Source organism: Danio rerio, chromosome 23, assembly GCF_049306965.1.
Source record: "Danio rerio strain Tuebingen ecotype United States chromosome 23, GRCz12tu, whole genome shotgun sequence".
Taxonomy (NCBI): domain Eukaryota; kingdom Metazoa; phylum Chordata; class Actinopteri; order Cypriniformes; family Danionidae; genus Danio; species Danio rerio.
In genome coordinates this window covers 12,394,854-12,412,513 of record NC_133198.1, presented here as the reverse complement: position 1 = coordinate 12,412,513, position 17,660 = coordinate 12,394,854, and the positions used below count along the sequence as shown (strand labels likewise).

Here is a 17,660-nt window from a genome sequence, read left to right as displayed (position 1 = left end):
CCAGTTAGGGGCATATATGTTAACTAATAAAACAGGGTAATGGTATAAACTCCCAGAGACAATAACATATTTTCTTTGATGATCTGCGATTACATTAGAGGGCGTAAATTTGATGTTTTTGTGTATCAGAATGGCAGTGCCCCTTGCTTTAGAATTAAAGTCAGAGTAAAAGATTTGGCCCACCCATGATTCTTAAGCCTGAGATGATCACTACTGCATAAGTGGGTTTCTTGTTAATATATTATTTAAAATGTTAATTTTTTTTAAATATACAAAAATTTTTCCTCTTTTGGTTGGGCCATTTAGGCCTTTAACGTTCCAGCTAACAAAACCAACTTTCGAACCCCCAGGAAAATTTGTTAAATCGGTCTTGTTAGATAGACATGATCAAATCTAGATTTAAACAGGTATTCGCAAAACAAGTATGTAATCAACGGCGTACATGTTTCCTTACAAGTACTTCTGTAAATATAACATAAAACAAAAAAAAAATTATCAATTCCTTGGTAAACATAACAAAAAAAACTAATTTCCCAACATGTTCCCAATGCTTGTTTCCCCAACTGAAACAAGCCGCAAAACCCTATATTTAACTTGCATGTCTTCCGATTATACAGTCTTTTCTACTCAATCTTCTTGAGGAATCCCAAACCACTATATATTCACATGGTACAGCATAGCGCGTCATTACTACCCAAGGTATCGCATATACGTAAAGGCAACAACTGAAAACAAACATTCCGTCTTATCTTGAAGGAAATAAGGGAAGAATTACTTCATTGCCTCTATTAAATTGACAATGTCATTTGCATATACCTACGCAGTCAAGAGCGTTTAAACCAATTCAAGTATTTAGACTTGTGCAAGTTTGTTACAACTTGCGCTGTTTGTAAAAAGCCTTGTCATTCTCTGGTGAATCAAAAGTGTGACTTTTGTCGCCGAGTTTGACCCGGAGACGAGCAGGATACAGAAGTTGGAACTTTATTCCTTTCTGGTATAGGGACTGTTTGACTTCTTTGAAACCGGCGCGTTTCTTCACTGATGGCTGCGCTCATATCCGGGAATAGTCGCAATGACACTCCGTTGAATTTAACATCAAGTCATCTGGCCCAATTAAGTGCCTTTTTCTTTTCTTGAAAACAGTGGAAGCAAACAATGAATGGTCTTGGAGATTGCCCTGGTCCAGGCTTTGGGCCAAGTTCAGGAGGGTTGTCAAACACGCATGTCCATGATACCTTTAAGCAGCTCAGAAATTAAACCGATGGGGTCTATTCTATCCTCGCTACCTTCCGGAAGGTTGATAATATGCAGGTTAGACCTTCTTGATAGGTTCTCAAGATCGTCAATTTGGACAAGAAGAGATGAATTTTGTGCCTTCAAAAACTTAATTGTCGCCTCCACGGCAACGAGTCTTTCAAAGTTTATACAATACAAGATTTAGAAGTAATTTTTTGTAGGCTGTTCATTTTTGACTGGGAAAACCACAAGGTGAGAAAAAAGTTTGTCATACCCTGTGTGAGCAAAGTCAGTGTAATGTGTAGGGGACGCAGACAATGAAGTGCAAATTTAAAGCCAGGTTTTATTAACAGGAATGGTTAGGCAAGCAATGGTCAACACAGGAGCAATCAGGTACATACAGAGAATCCAGAGTTGTAGTCAAATAACATGCAATTGATAACACTAAAACAAAGCGAGGATCAAACACAGCAAGACAAGGTAAAAAAAAAAGTTTGTCGTAAAGTTCCCAAACATTTAAACAAGACTCAGCCATGAAGTGTGCATATGTGGTGTGTTTGTAGTCATTGTTATGAGTCCATAATGATCACTTGGCTGTGTGTGCAATCAGCGAAACCTGGAACAGGTGCGTGTGAGCAGTACATGTCTGGAACTTGTAGTTCATGTAATGGTGGATTTGTAGTCCGTTAGCGATCTGCTTGTTTACAAAATCCTTTATGGAAGATCGAGAATGTTCTTTTTTTTTTGTTTTATTTTACTTACACTACAAATATACCACAGTTATCACTGTAACTGCACAGTTAATAAATTATTTACTGCTTCTCTACGCATACATATAGAAAAAAATGTTTTATTTTACTATAGCTAAACCATAACTAAAGTTTATTTTCCCATATGTAAACAGTTGAAATCAGAATTATTGGCCCCTTTGTTTGATTTTTCCCCCAATTTCTGTTTAACGGAGAGAAGGTTTTTTGATCACATTTATCAACATAGTAGTTTTAATAACTCATTTCTAATAACTGATTCATTTGATCTTTGCCTTGATGGCAGTAAATAATATTTGACTAGATATTTTCTCTTCTATGCAGCTTTAAATGACATTTAAAGGCTTAACTAGGTTCATTAGGTTAACTAGGCAGGTTATGATAATTAGGCAAGTTATTGTATAACGATGGTTTGTTCTGTAGACTATCGAAAAAAATAGCTTAAAGGGGCTAAGAATTTTGACTTTTAAATATTTAAAAAAAAATTAAAAACTGCTTTTATCCTAGCCAAAATAAAACAATAAGATCTCTCTAGAAGAAAAAATATTATCAGACATACTGTGAAAGTTTCCCTGCTCTATTAAACATCATTTGGGAAATATTTTTTTTAAAAATGAAGATGGCTAATAATTCTGATTTCAACTATATGTGTATATACTTAACACTTCGCATTTTTATACTGATTGAATAGCCTTAAAATTGTAAAATAGTTCATTTTTTATTGTAGGTATACAATTAAAACAGAATCTGTTAATTTTTTTTTGTAACATGTTTAAGGTTATCAAAATGAATGTACAATGTGCTTTTACAGACATAATCAAAGTTTTATAAAAATGTGTAATGGGTTAATGAAGTTATAGTAAAAAAAATAATAATATGTAAATTAACCAATAAGTAGATGGAGGTAGGGAAAAAATAAAAGTAAAGAGAAACATCATACCATCTATAAATACTAAAATTGGTGACCAACTAATAAGCTCACACAGGTCAAAAGGGAAAAAAATTACAACAAAAAAAACAAAGCTCCCTGTGAGCTTCCGACAAAAAATAAAATAAAAATAAAAATAATAATAATTGACACACAAAACCATTTCTCTCATGTGTGAGGGCAGGTGATCTATAAAAGGAGACCATATATTTTAAAAACTGTATGTTAACAATAAGCACAGCTGCAAGCCTCTCGTGGGGCAAAACTGCAAAAATCTGTACCATTGTGTCACAGAGGTGGTGTTGAATCTGTTCATTTTTTAATCTAGATATGTTTTTAAAACACAAACATTTCATTTTTTTACTGTTGGTAAAACCTTAAAACACAGATAATAAAAGATTTTAATATTTAAAAAACCCTTAAATTAATAGAAAATGTTTCATGTTTTATGGTGGTTATACAGTCCCATTTTTTTATGTGGACACTCTGTCAATTAAAGGAAAATTTCTGTTTTTAATTCACTGAAAAAAATATCTGTGTAATGAGCTGCCAGTACTTTTTCCATTTTTCCCAGATTTCTTTTTTTTTTTTGAGTGTACTAAAGTATTTATTATAGTCTATATCATTAATACTACATTAGAATTGATTCATAAATTGTAAAAACTGTAAAGTATAATACTGTACTATAAATTACCACAGTATTTTATGGGTTTTACTCAGGGCGTTTTATTCAACAAACAAAACATGTGCTATGACAGCACTGCAAGACCTTTTAGAACCCTTATAACAAACAGGATTAAAGGTTTGATTGGTGTGTGGTTGACAAAACATAAAGGTGAATATTATTCTAGGTGTGGAGGGCTCTGCAGACTGAAGGAGTGTGGCTTTTGCTGACAGAGCTGGAATCAGTATTTGCCAATCTGCAGTGTTAAAGGGTCTTTGTTGTCTGGGCCTGTTTAATGAACAGATCTCCCTCTATTTAAAGCACGTTTAAAGTGTTTCAATGAGCTGTGACAGAGATAAACGCATATGAACTTTTAAAGGAGCCTAAATCAAACCAGGAAGCAATATTTAATGTGAGCTCCTTTTATTTATTTGTCTGTTTTGCTGCTGTTTTTTTTTTACAACAGTGAAGCCTATAGGAGTGGTAAATTTATAACATACCATATTGTTTTAAGATCACTGTGACAGATTAAAAGTGTGTATCCTGCATATTTGTCAGATAAATAAAATAGTTCATCCAATCAGTTAAAATATGAATAGTATTACAATCTAATGTGTAACAATTCTATCGTATAAAATGTGTCATAATCCTCTTGGAAGCTGTATGATATGCTATTTAAAAAAAAATGTATCATATTGTTAATGTTGTTATGATGTCTGACCAAGCTGGACTTGAAATGTGAACTGATTGTAATATAAATAAAAATAACATTCTGAACAAACAGATTTGCATTAGTTAATATACATGTATCAGGTTAGTTAATCCAGAAAGATGGTAAATTTCTATTATACTGTATCAAAATTGCTACTACAATAAAAGTGTTTTTTGTATAATATTGATTATTATCATAATTATTGTATCAATATTTTTGTTAAATGTTTGTTTGTATAATATGTATATTCAGATATGATTCGATATTTTAAATAAATGCTAAATTGTAATTATTGTTTCAAAGTATAAAACAATGAATACAACAGTAGATGTATGTACCGTACTGTATCAAGATTACAAGAGTATTTGTGGTATTTCAATGATTGTAACAGTAACTGGTCATTTACTGATTAGTTAATTCAATAATAAGATAAAACATCAAAAAAGTGAATTAACCCTGTAACAATGTCACTTTTTGTCTAAACTTGAACTTATCAAGCTATACATACCATATACTGTATATTGTTATGCATATATCACCACAATTTTCAATTTTCATTTATCGATAAGTTAATTCAGTGATAATATAAAATATGATAAGTTTTTTAAACATTTAACCATGACATTTTTTGTCTGAACTTGAACTTATCAAGCTATATAAACTAGGCTACATGTGAGCAATATCACACAAGTAGCAGTGCGATGTGGCTGCGGCACTGGTGGGAGGCGGTCGTTGGCTCGAGGCCACAGGCCGAGTGCCATAGTGTCCTACCAGTGACGATATACAGCCATATCGCACTGCTACGAGTGTGATTTTGCATTTATACAGCAGTTTGATGGCATGATTGTGTGACATGGAGAGTCTAAAAATCCTTTTGTATGAGGAAAATCCTTTCTTCTACCATTCATTCACATCAAAACAGCAGAAACTGCTGCTACTTCACCAACGTCACTTTAAAGATATTATGCTGTGCGATTCGAGGAGAAAACTTGATTCAACCCTTTCTGCATGTCTAGGTTAATATTGACAGTGTGATTCATTAAAGTGAATTAAATTATTGGTGGGGAAATTTCAATAGTCGGTGCCCCTGATAAAGTTGAACGGCATGAAATGTTATCAGTCTAGAGACATTTCCCATTTGGGTTATCACAATAATTAACCCTTAAAAAGTCAAAGCAAAGCAAACACTACCAGCCTATGATATAAATACAGCACTACAACATACAAAAGAGAGGTTAACTTAGAAAGTCACTTACCAGTTTAATAATGATTTGATCAGCTGTAGTTAGAAATTACGATGAGTTTCTCTCCTCTAAGGGCTTATTATGCAGTCTCTGTCACCATTTTGTGGCAGAACATCAACCTTGTTTGCTCTATTCAGTGTGACAGGCTGATGGATGCCGATGCACTATTTCTTTAAATGATAATTATTTAAAATAGGCTCTATTACAGTTTTTCTTGATTGCTTTGATGCAACTGTCAACTGAAACTCCACATTTTCAAAACAGTTAGCAGACAGACCTAAACAGCGGCACTCATGGTCAAAATGACACATTTTGCTTGCAAAAGGCACGTACCGTGTCAAAACATTTAAAATATGCAACAAAAGCTAGTTTTTACCTTCAAAAAACACAACTTGCCAACAAGTGTATGAGCTCTTTCAATTAATCATTACACAATTGACAACAAAATATGAAATACAGAACTTAGTGTGAATCATTGCACCATTGCTTGCCATTGTAGCCTATTGCCAATGCCATTTGTTGTCTTTCTATTTGGGCTGTTAAATTTGCCTTTTTCCAAAGAATTGGATCCAGAATAAGAAATGCTTTGATTAAATTTATATGAATTTGTGACATTTTATCAAACTGTAGCTGAAAACTGAAATACTGTATAAAAAAATAAAATAAAAAAATACTGTAAATATTAGAGAAAACACATGTAAACCAACATACAGTCAAATCTATTGGGAGTATAGGACATAGCACTCCTCCATCTATGCTGGCACAGAACAACACAGACCTTCCACCGTTTTTAATGTTTGCAGACTGATTGCTAATTGAAGATTTGTGTGAAGGAGTGTCAAACCGGTGCTTCAGTGAATTCATACTGATCTTGGTAGTTTCTAATGGTTAGGAATAAATAGTTTCTGTTTGGTTACCATAGCTAAAACAATTGAGTTTGGACTGTTTGAATGACATCCAGGTTAACTGTTTTGAAAAATAGTGGGGAAAATGTGTCAACCCAATGAGAAAGGGTTTACACATTTGCAAGACCTGTCTTCTGAACTGCTAAGATAGTGATAAAAAAAAATTAAGTGGAACCTAGTTTCTTTAACCAGGTCAAAGCAAACAAAAAATAAAGTGTATTATAAATGAACTACCTACAGCATCTAAACACTGGGGTACCTCAAGGCTCTGTTCTTGGGCCACTTCTCTTCTCCATCTACACATCATCTCTAGGACCAGTCATCCAGAGACATGGATTCTCCTACCACTGCTATGCTGATGATACCCAGCTATACCTCTCTTTTCATCCTGATGATCCCTCGGTTCCAGCTCGTATCTCAGCCTGCCTGTTGGATATTTCACACTGGATGAAAGATCATCATCTTCAGCTGAACCTCGCAAAAACGGAAATGCTTGTAGTTTCTGCCAACCCGACTCTACACCATAACTTTTCAATCCAGATGGATGGGGCAACCATTACGGCATCCAAAATGGTGAAAAGCCTTGGAGTAACGATTGATGACCAACTAAACTTCTCTGACCACATTTCTAGAACTGCTCGATCGTGCAGATTTGCACTCTATAACATCAGAAAGATCCGACCCTTCTTATCTGAACATGCAGCTCAACTCCTTGTTCAAGCTCTTGTTCTCTCCAAACTGGATTACTGCAACTCTCTACTAGCTGGGCTTCCAGCTAACTCTATCAAGCCTCTTCAACTGCTCCAGAATGCAGCAGCACGAGTTGTCTTCAATGAACCTAAACGAGCACATGTCACTCTGCTGCTTATCCGTTTGCACTGGCTGCCAGTTGCTGCTCGCATCAAATTCAAAACTCTGATGTTTGCCTACAAAGTGACTTCTGGCCTAGCACCTTCTTATCTGCACTCACTTCTGCAGATCTATGTGCCCTCCAGAAACTTGCGTTCTGTGAATGAACGTCGCCTCGTGGTTCCATCCCAAAGAGGGAAAAAATCACTTTCGCGAACGCTCACGCTCAATCTGCCCAGTTGGTGGAATGAACTCCCTAACTGCATCAGAACAGCAGAGTCACTCGCTATTTTCAAGAAACGACTAAAAACTCAACTATTTAGTCTCCACTTCACTTCCTAATCTGCAATTGCCTCTTTGAATATCACACTAACTAACTGTACAAAAAAAAAAAAAAAAAAAACTACTAACACTTCCCTTCTTAGACTTTACAGACCTGAAACTTGCCTTTAGTACTTATTCATTGTTGCTCTTATAGTTGTGTAAATTGCTTCCTTGTCCTCATTTGTAAGTCGCTTTGGATAAAAGCGTCTGCTAAATGACTAAATGTAAATGTAAATGTAAACTGCATGGTTGCAATCTAAACAACTACATTCTTGACTTAAAAGGCCTCAAAAGTACATTGTTTTAAGTTATACATTGTTTATGTTGTCCAACAGCTGCAATATTTGTCAAACTCTACTGAGTTTATTTATCTATTGTCACTCTGTGTGGGCGGAGTAATACACAAGAGTGAAGAGGCTGTATGAATGCTGTTATTGCACAATATCACAAAGCTATCAGCTAATCAGATCCGAGAACCAGACAAAAAATATTATCAGACATACTGTGAAAATTTTCTTGCTCTGTAAACATAATTTGGGAAATATTCAAAAAAGAAAAAAATCAAAGGCGGCTAATAATTCTGACTTCAACTGTATATATGTACACACACACACACACACACACACACACACACACACATAGTCAGAATTATTAGTCCACCTGAATTATTCGCTCCCCTGTTAATTTTTTCCCCAATTTCTGTTTAAGCAGAGAGATTTTTGTCAACACATTTCTAATAGTTTTAATAACTCATTTCTAATAACTGATTTATTTTATCTTTGCCTAGATGACAGTACATAATATTTTACTTGATATTTTTCAAGACACTTCTATAAAGCTTAAAGTGACATTTAAAGGCTTAACTAGGTTAATTAGGTTAACTAGGCAGGTTAGGGTAATAGGCAAGTTATTGTATAATGATGGTTTGTTCTGTAGACTATCAAAAAAAAAAAAAAGTAGATTAAAGGAGCTAATAATTTTGACCTTAAGGTTTTTTTAAAAAATGTAAAAACGCTTTTATTGTACCTGAAATAAAACAAATAAGACTTTCTCTAGAAGGAAAAATATTATCAGACATACTGTGAAAATTACCTTGCTCTGTTAAACATCATTTGGGAAATATTAAAAAAAAAAAATTAAAGGGGGCTAATAATTCTGACAACTAATACACACACACACACACACACACACACACACACACACATACACACACACACACACACACACACACACACACACACACACACACACACACACACACACACACACACACACACACACACACACACACACACACACACACACACGGTGTTTGTGTGTGTGTGTGTGTGTGTGTATCATATTCACCATTATATCACCATAATTTTAAATATTTATACATAATCTCAACATGTTGTTAAGTAAAATCTATGACAAAAAACTTCTAATGAACACAAATGGCCTATAGTGATTGCTTCATAGACACTAGAAACCTCCATACAATCACTGTGACTCTTAAATCAGCGGTTTTGTCAGGCATTGACAGGTGTTTTTGAGATATTGGTATACTGTGGGCATGTGTGGCACACAGCCAGCATGCAGGCAGTGTGCTGTCCGCTGTGCTCCCTGTTCCTCCCTTGCTTATACTGCACACATATTCATTCAAATATGCTCCAGTATCGTGTTTCCTATTTTTTACTACTCAACATCTGCTAATATTGACTACATTTACATGTACATTTCCGACGCCAGAAGCTCGTCCACCAATTTGTGAAGCGGGCCCTGCTCTGGAGAAGAGGCCAGTGTGTGCGGGATATTATAATGCTGAAAGTCCGGGTCCTGATTGGCTGCTGAAGGTCTTTCTTCAGTGAGCGCTTCCGTATAGCAACAGACCCCCAAACCCCCTCCTTGTTTCCCCATCCTCCCTCTCCTAAAGACGGAAAGCAGCCCAAGTCTTATCCATGGTCGGTCGGCAGTGATAGCGGCCGGGCTTCACTGACCCGCTGTGACCGCTCTGCTCTTCAGGCTTGACCTGAATCCGTTCACACCTATTAATGTGCGTTTTGGTGGATGTAATAAAAGACAAAGCAGAGACATGTCCCAGTAACACTCAAAATGTCTACATTTTGTTCACTTTATTCTAGTAAACCAGTAATTTTATGCAGTTATTGGGTGCTTCCTTCCCGCAGAAAAGGCGATCATTTTGACAGGCTGAAATGTCGTCCTTTTATCAAATAAATTGACTGACAGCACATTAATGACTTGTTAGACACTAATAAATTCAGTCGCAGAATTTTATGCTGATTTATTAGCCAATAGTGGAGTATAGGAGTATATATTTTCACATATATATTACTCTGTAGTATGGAGCCAGATCAGTAATACATTTACAAAATACAATTTATAGATCCACAACAAAATTAACATACACAAAATCTAATTTGTAAATTCAAAATCTGATTTGAAAATACACAAATCTAATTCATAAATTCAAAACACAGTTCAATTCATAAATACACAAATCCAATTCATAAACTCAAAACACCATTCGAAAGTATGCTATCCAATTTGTAAATTCCAAACACTATTCATAAACACACAAATCTAATTTGTAAATTCAAAACACTTTTCGAAAATTCGCAAATTCAATTCGTAATTTCAAAACACGATTCATAAACACACAAATCTAATTTATAAATTCAAAACACTTTTTGAAAATTCAAAAATTCAATTCGTAATTTCAAAACACGATTCATAAACACACAAATCTAATTTATAAATTTAAAACACCATTCGAAAGTACACAAATCCAATTCATAAATTTAAAACAAGATTAAAAAAATACACAAATCTAATTTGTAAATTCAAAACATGATTTAAAAATACACAAATCCAGTTTGTAAATTCAAAACATGAATCAAGAATACAAAAATTCAATTCGTAAATTCAAAGCACGATTCATAAACACACAAATCTAATTTGCAAATTCAAAACACAATTCAAAGATATACAAGTCTAGTTCATTTGATGAAAACATAAATAAGTTTTACTGTTGAATTTAAAAATCGTGTTTACAAATTTACAAATTGGATTTTGTTTTACAAAAGCAATAAAAACATTTTTGTTCAATAAAAACAATAGTCATTATTCACATCAATTTGGTTCAAAATGGATATTTGTTTCTGCACACTTTTAAAAAATAAATAAAATAAACAAATATATAAAATGTTTTATATATATTTATTATGTATATGCATAAAAATATTGTGACTTTAATGTTAATATCTTAGAAAAAAGTCCAAATTGGGAGATTTTTTCTCAGTATTACGAGACAAAAAACATCAGAATTTGGAGATGGTAACATAAAATAACGAGTTAATGATTTAAAATTGTAAGATACAAACTCATTATTATTCTTTTTCGATTTAAATTGTGATCATTTTTAACCTTTCTTTCCATTCTTTTCTCTCTCTCATGGTTGTGAACCCTGCCGGATTATTACCTCACTCGTTCTGGTGGGTTTAGGTTCAGGTGTGGGGGAGGGGTTAGGATTTGGGGTGAAGTCTTGGATTAGGCAATCCAGCGACGTCAACAAGGGGGTAATAATTTGGCAGGGGGTCAAAACTAGACAACACCGGCACTCACTCGCTTGCTCGCTTGCTCGCTCACCCGCGCCCACACAACACTATTTCAGTAGCACAGCGTTGACTCATGGGCCCTGTGAATGGAGCTCTTCCTGCGTGTGAATTTTTAAAAGGATTAGGTCTAGCCAGCTGGAGGAAAGGGAGATGCTGCTGCTGCTGCTGTGGGTGTCGCACAGCCTTTGTGTGGGGAAATATGCCATTGTTCTTTCAGGATAAACCGCTGCTGAACTCTGTGTGTGTGTGTGTGTGTGTGTGTGTGTGTGTGTGTGTGTGTGTGTGTGTGTGTGTGTGTGTGTGTGTGTGTGTGTGTGTGTGTGTTTATGTGAGCAGATGTTGACGAAGATTATTTTATTCTATATAAGCGTGCACTGAAGATGTCTACCTATATAACCACCCAGAGATGCTTAGACATGTATTTTGAGGAAAAAGGGCAACAATTGGTGGTGTATTTTGAAAAGAAAGGTGACAACTGATGTGTGTGGAATGGGTCTCCTGTAGAGGAATATGTAAGGTCATTATTGTTTGGAGCTGCTGGAGAATGAGTTTATTTGTAAAACAATGTGTATGTAAAATACACATATGAAGTTGTAATTGTGAGAGGTTTTCAAGAGAATAAGTGACATTTTATGACAATAATGTACCATCATGCCATTGTATGTAAACACTCAGACAAGATTGAATCTACGGAGAGAGAACTCTGGTGTGAAAACAGGTGTTTGCATTGTAGGGGACAGGGCCCAGAATAACATGGACACTTAGAGATATACTAAACCCCTCAGTAAAGAGAAAACATCCAAACATGGTCAGAGTTACAACGAAATGTGGGGAGAGAAAATCAGTATAAATATTGTGAAGAACACAGACACTTTAGATTGTCCTGGAGTGAGACTAGGGATGGCTCTGCTTATGGACGTCTCTGCTTTTTTGAAAAAAAATATTTCAATAAAGTATATTCTTCTGATATTCAGAACATCCAGACTGAGTTTGAATATTTAAAAGAAAAACCAAAACCACTATAATGTGTTTGTAATTAGGCTCAAAAGTAAAAGAGTGTAACAGATCATTTTCATGGAAAGATAAGGGGAACTTTTTTATAAAAGATGGGGTCATTTGTAATCACTAGTTAAGAAGGAAATTATGTAATTCCTTATTAATTTTTTTTGACAAATTTGTATGCAAGCATATAAATAGCATCATGAAAGAAATATATTAACCAAATGTCACATCAACAACTCCAAACCTGATTTTAGTTTATTTAATCTTTGTTTAAATTTTACCTAAATGAGTTCAGATGCAAAAACCTTTAAGTGCCGTCTGAAATATCCATCACAAAAGAGCTTTATTCCAAATCTTCTTTGCTTATGTTGAGGTATTTTACTTTGACGATGATGGAAAGAACTTATCCTTTGCCATAAAAGTGAAATTACTGAACCTGCACATGCAGGAGCCTGATAAAAATGCTCATTTTTTTCAGACAGCATTTAGAGGTTTTTACATCTGAACTTATCATATTAGCTTTTGTTTTATACATGTTTTTATTTTACCAGTATAGTATAATAGTTTTTTTTTTTTTTTTTTTTGTATCATAGCTTTAGTTAATAAAATTAGTTTAATTTGACACTTATCTAGAGAAGTAATTATAAATGTTTTTGTAATGTGGGATTTAAAGCATGCCAATCTGTACTTAAAAACTGCCCAAAACTTCTCAAAAATAATTACAATTAATTAAATAAATGTAAGAACTACTGAATGTGCCCTAATAAATGAAATTAAATAATGTAAAACAATAATCTATTTCATGATCTGTAATATAAATTCCTGTAATATAAAATGTTAAAATATGAAATCCTATGCTGAAATTTAAAACAACAAAAAATAAGAATAAATTATAAAAGCACTTGAAGTACTTTTAAAATGAATATCGGTTGAATCAATATGGCTAAAAGAAATTATTAAAATAATTCGAATTAATTAAATTAATTTGAATTTAAAGGCAATGTTGTAGCATTTAAATTGCTTTTAAAATGAGTATTTAGATTCAGCGACAAAATAAAACAGTAGTGTCAAAATAAAAAAAATAAGTAAAATAAAATAAAATAAAAACATGGGTGAAAGTGTTCAATTAGCTTGAGCTGTATTTATAGCAACAGTGTTGAAATATAATAAAATAAAGTTAGCATTGTCGCCTCACAACAAGCCAGTTGGCATTTCTGTGTGGAATTTTCCTCCAGGTGCTCAGGTTTCCCCTACAATCTAAAGACATGTGGCACAGGTGAATTTAATAAATTAAATTAGCTTTAGTGTATGAGTGTGAATGAGAGAGTATGTTTCCCAGTACTGAGTTGCTGCTGGAAGAGCATACGCTGTGTAAAGCATGTGCAGGAATAGTTGGCGGTTTATTTTGCTGTGGCCACCCCTGATGAAAAAAGGAACTAAGCTGAAGGAAAATAATTGAATGAATGAATTTGACATATTTATCCAGAGAAGAAATTATAATTGTTTTTGTAATATGGTCTTTAAGGCATGCCGAACTGTACTTAAACAACTGAACCAAAAAAAAAAAAAAAGAAGAATTTAATAGAATAAAAAACTACTAAATGTGTATTTAATATATGAAATTAAACAATATAAATTAATGAACTACTTCATGAACTTCAATTACAAAACAACATAAAATAAAAACAAATTATAAAAGCATTTAAGTATTTCTAAAATGAGTATCGGTCGAATCGATCAGGCCAAAATAAACTCGAAATAAATTCATTTAAATGTATAGACATAGTTACAGCATTTAAATTGCTTTTAAAATGAGTAATTAGATCCAGCGACAAAATAAACAACACAAGCTCAAGGATATTCGTTACCTTTTGATATTGTGGCTAATTCATATAAATCTCATTCGCACAATTTAGTGCGATTTGCTCATCTCCCAGAGACGGTTGGGTTTAGGGGCGGTGTTGCCACACCTCGTTTTTTAAATCATACATTTTTTGTACCACGGAACTCACACATTTGCTTGTGAGATCAGGCTGAAATAAAACAGTTGTGTAAAAATAAAAATAAAATACGTTAAAGTGTTTCATTTGCTTCAGCAAGTGCTGTATTTATAGCAATAGTGTTGAAATATAATAAAATAAAATACAATAAAATAAAAAATATGTATTAAAATATTTAAAGTCCCTTGTTGGACAATTGTAGGAAATACTGTTTTAATCCTGTCATACGGTGGTTGAGAGAGCTTAATGCAAGCAATTTAGGAAAGCACATGCTATTACAAAAAACACCAGTTTATAAAGAAATTATCTTCATCAATTGTACAGCAGACGTGTTGCAAATTGGTCAAAACACAAACAACTGAAGAAATGCGCAGCAAATTTGTCACAACACTTGCAAATATCCATGTATCACAACGGAAATGTTTTAAGGGGATTCAAAACCATTACGGACCCTGCTGAGATATGGATGTATTATTATGTCATGTAATCAGATATTAAAATAAACGAAAAACAACTTACCTTTCAAAGACCACCAATCACTTCACTGAGCAACAGTCACGGCATAATAATAAATCCATATCTCAGCAGGGTCCCTTATGGTTTTGGGTCCCCTTGAATCAATTTGCTGCGCCTCTCTTTAGTTGTTTGTGTGGTGACCAATTTGCTGTGTGTTTCTTCAGTTGTTTGTGTTGTAAGAATTTTCATCGTTTCTTAATTTGCTAGTGTTTTTGTAATACTAATATGTGTATATATATATATATATATATATATATATATATATATATATATATATATATATATATATATATATATATAATTTAAATGAATTCCTTGCGAAAATGAACGAAATGAATGAATAAATGAACGAATGAATGAATGAATGAATGAATGAATGAATGAATGAGAAAAGATATATTTAAAAAATCAGTAGACTAGGCTTGATCATGCAAAACAATCAGAATTAGTGTCATAATAAAATACAATAAAACATTTATTTATTCATTCTCCTTCACCTTAGTCCCTTTTTTCATCAAAGGTCTCCACAGCGGAATCTACCGCTTACTTATCAAGCATGTGTTTTACACAGAGGATGCTAGCTGCAACCCAGTACTAGGAAACATCCATACATACTCACATTTTAATTTCTCCCTAGACTATATGACACGTAATAGGTAATTCCTCTTTGTTTAAAATAATCATTTAAGGATGTTGCATATTATTCGGTGATCTTAAGTAAAGGAAAGTGTTAAGTGTTTTAGCACATAAGAGCAAACAATAACATTTAGGCTATTTTGTTGCGCTCAGCAGCTATTCACTAATAAAGCTCTACTTTTAAAAATTTCATTTTTAAATTTTAAATTGTGCAGAACTGGATAACAGAAAAGAAGGTCGTTTCTGCTTTCTACGTTTCCCAAAAAAATGCATTATTTCATTATTATAATCTTATCTTATCCAAATGCTTTATAAATATAATTTCAAAACTCCTCCTTATTGTTTTTAGAAAATATCTAAAATCTTTTTTTTCAGAGGCCTTTGAAAAATTTATGTTATATATGATATATAACATATATGATATAAACATATTATATATAATGTTTGTTTTAAATTGGTTTATTTAATGTGTTTTTTATTATATCCAATGTTTGTAATTCTTTAAATGATTTCAATATAGCTTAGGCTATTTCATCAAGATATAACACTAATGTTTTGAGCCTACAAAAGTGGACATGTCATTTGTAAAGTTTATGTCTTACTGTTGTATTCATATTTTGTATTATCAAAGAAAGACATTATCACAAGAAAGAAAGAAAGAAAGAAAGAAGGAAAGAAAGAAAGAAAGACCCCTAGAGGTGTTTCATGGAGTAGCCTATTATAAAGTAAGCAGCTATATGTTTTCTTTCCCCTATTTATTTATTTATTTATTTGCTCGTTTGCTGCATGAACTTGTGTACGATAGGAAAACTAGTGTAATGACGGCATGCCATCTTTACCAGACTCGGGCAAAGTCCGCCTCTCCTTTTACCCCCCCACCCCCCCTCTTTGGCCCAAGGTATTCGATAAAAGGATTTCCGAAAAAAGGCCAGCCTCTGGCCCCGAGAAAGCCCCACTTTGGCCCGATCAGTCCCCGGAAGTTACAGTGGAAACGCGACTGGCCTTGGCTTGCCCTGGCTCACTCGCTTCAGGCGCGGTAGTATAAACGCAGCTATTCACATTCATACACTACGGCCAATTTAGCTTATTCAACCCACCTATAGGCTACTGCAAATTTTTGTACTGTTGGGAAAACCATAGCACCCAGAGGAATACCACGCAAATACTGGGAAAACATGCAAACTCCACACAGAAATGCCAACTGACACAGTCAGGACTGAAACCAGCGACCTTCTTGCTGTGAGGAAACAGTGGCACCGTGTCACCCAATAAAACAGTCATATAAAATAAACCATACCTACTAATATATTGAAGTATTTAAATTGCTCCTAAAACAGCTTGGGTCCATGTGCTCTTTAAAGTTCACCTAAATTCCTCCATATTGATGATTAATGTGTCACCATCTGTATTCTAATCTGCTTTGCGCAGTTGTAAATGAGCAGGATGGGCTTTCGGCAAATAAATCCACTGAAACATGGCCTCAATCAGATTAAATTCTCCTCTAAATGAAGCAGCCAGTTTCAGCCTCATGGACCTCACTAGATCTGTTTAATATTAGGAGTAAAGCACTGATGTTTCTTGTCTGTGCTGTGTTTTTCACAGATGTGATTGAGCAGCAGAAGGTGCTGCGCTCCAGCTGTTTAGTAAGTGGAGTCCACACTCCTCCCATCCGCCGCCACAGCAAACTGGCAACACTGGGACGCATCTTCAGGCCATGGAAATGGAGGAAAAAGAAAAACGAGAAGCTGAAACAGAGCTCTACAGGTAAGAAAATATGGTTGTTTTATAATTTGTTTAGTGCATTGAACTGAAAATGTGCTGCTTGTCCATGCAGATGAATCTGCAAAGATGTGTTTGAATTATTTTATCTAAAATGGCTTCATAGTGTTTAATATTGAAATAAAATGAAGATTCAAATTATCAATATAATAATTAAAGCAATAAAATGTGCATAAATAAATCAAAATTTTAATCGACAATTGAGGGACAAATAAATAGACATATTTAAATGTGTTTAATCAAAAGTTAAAAAAAATGTAATTGGACATTCCACACGTGGGAGCAACCAATCAAATTTTGCTTCAAGTCAAGCTAAACCCTCTCGCTTGTAAATGAAACGTGCACTGTCATTGGACAGAGAGAAACCATAGCTCATTTTAGCAGGAGTTTAAAGATCAGCAAAGAGACTCAAATGTCAGGTATTTATTAACTAGCTGATTACTGTAAAAGTAGTTCACATCTGGATTATCACTGTATAGAA

The 17,660-nt window shown here is 33.9% G+C and overlaps 1 protein-coding gene across 1 annotated transcript in view; it reads left to right on the top strand.

The window, feature by feature from the left end:
- phactr3a (phosphatase and actin regulator 3a) overlaps nucleotides 1-17,660 on the top strand; it is a 113,627-nt gene that overhangs the window by 50,734 nt on the left and 45,233 nt on the right. The window contains 1 exon segment of the mRNA NM_001114411.1: nucleotides 17,003-17,164. Coding sequence (NP_001107883.1) covers nucleotides 17,003-17,164 — 162 coding nt within the window.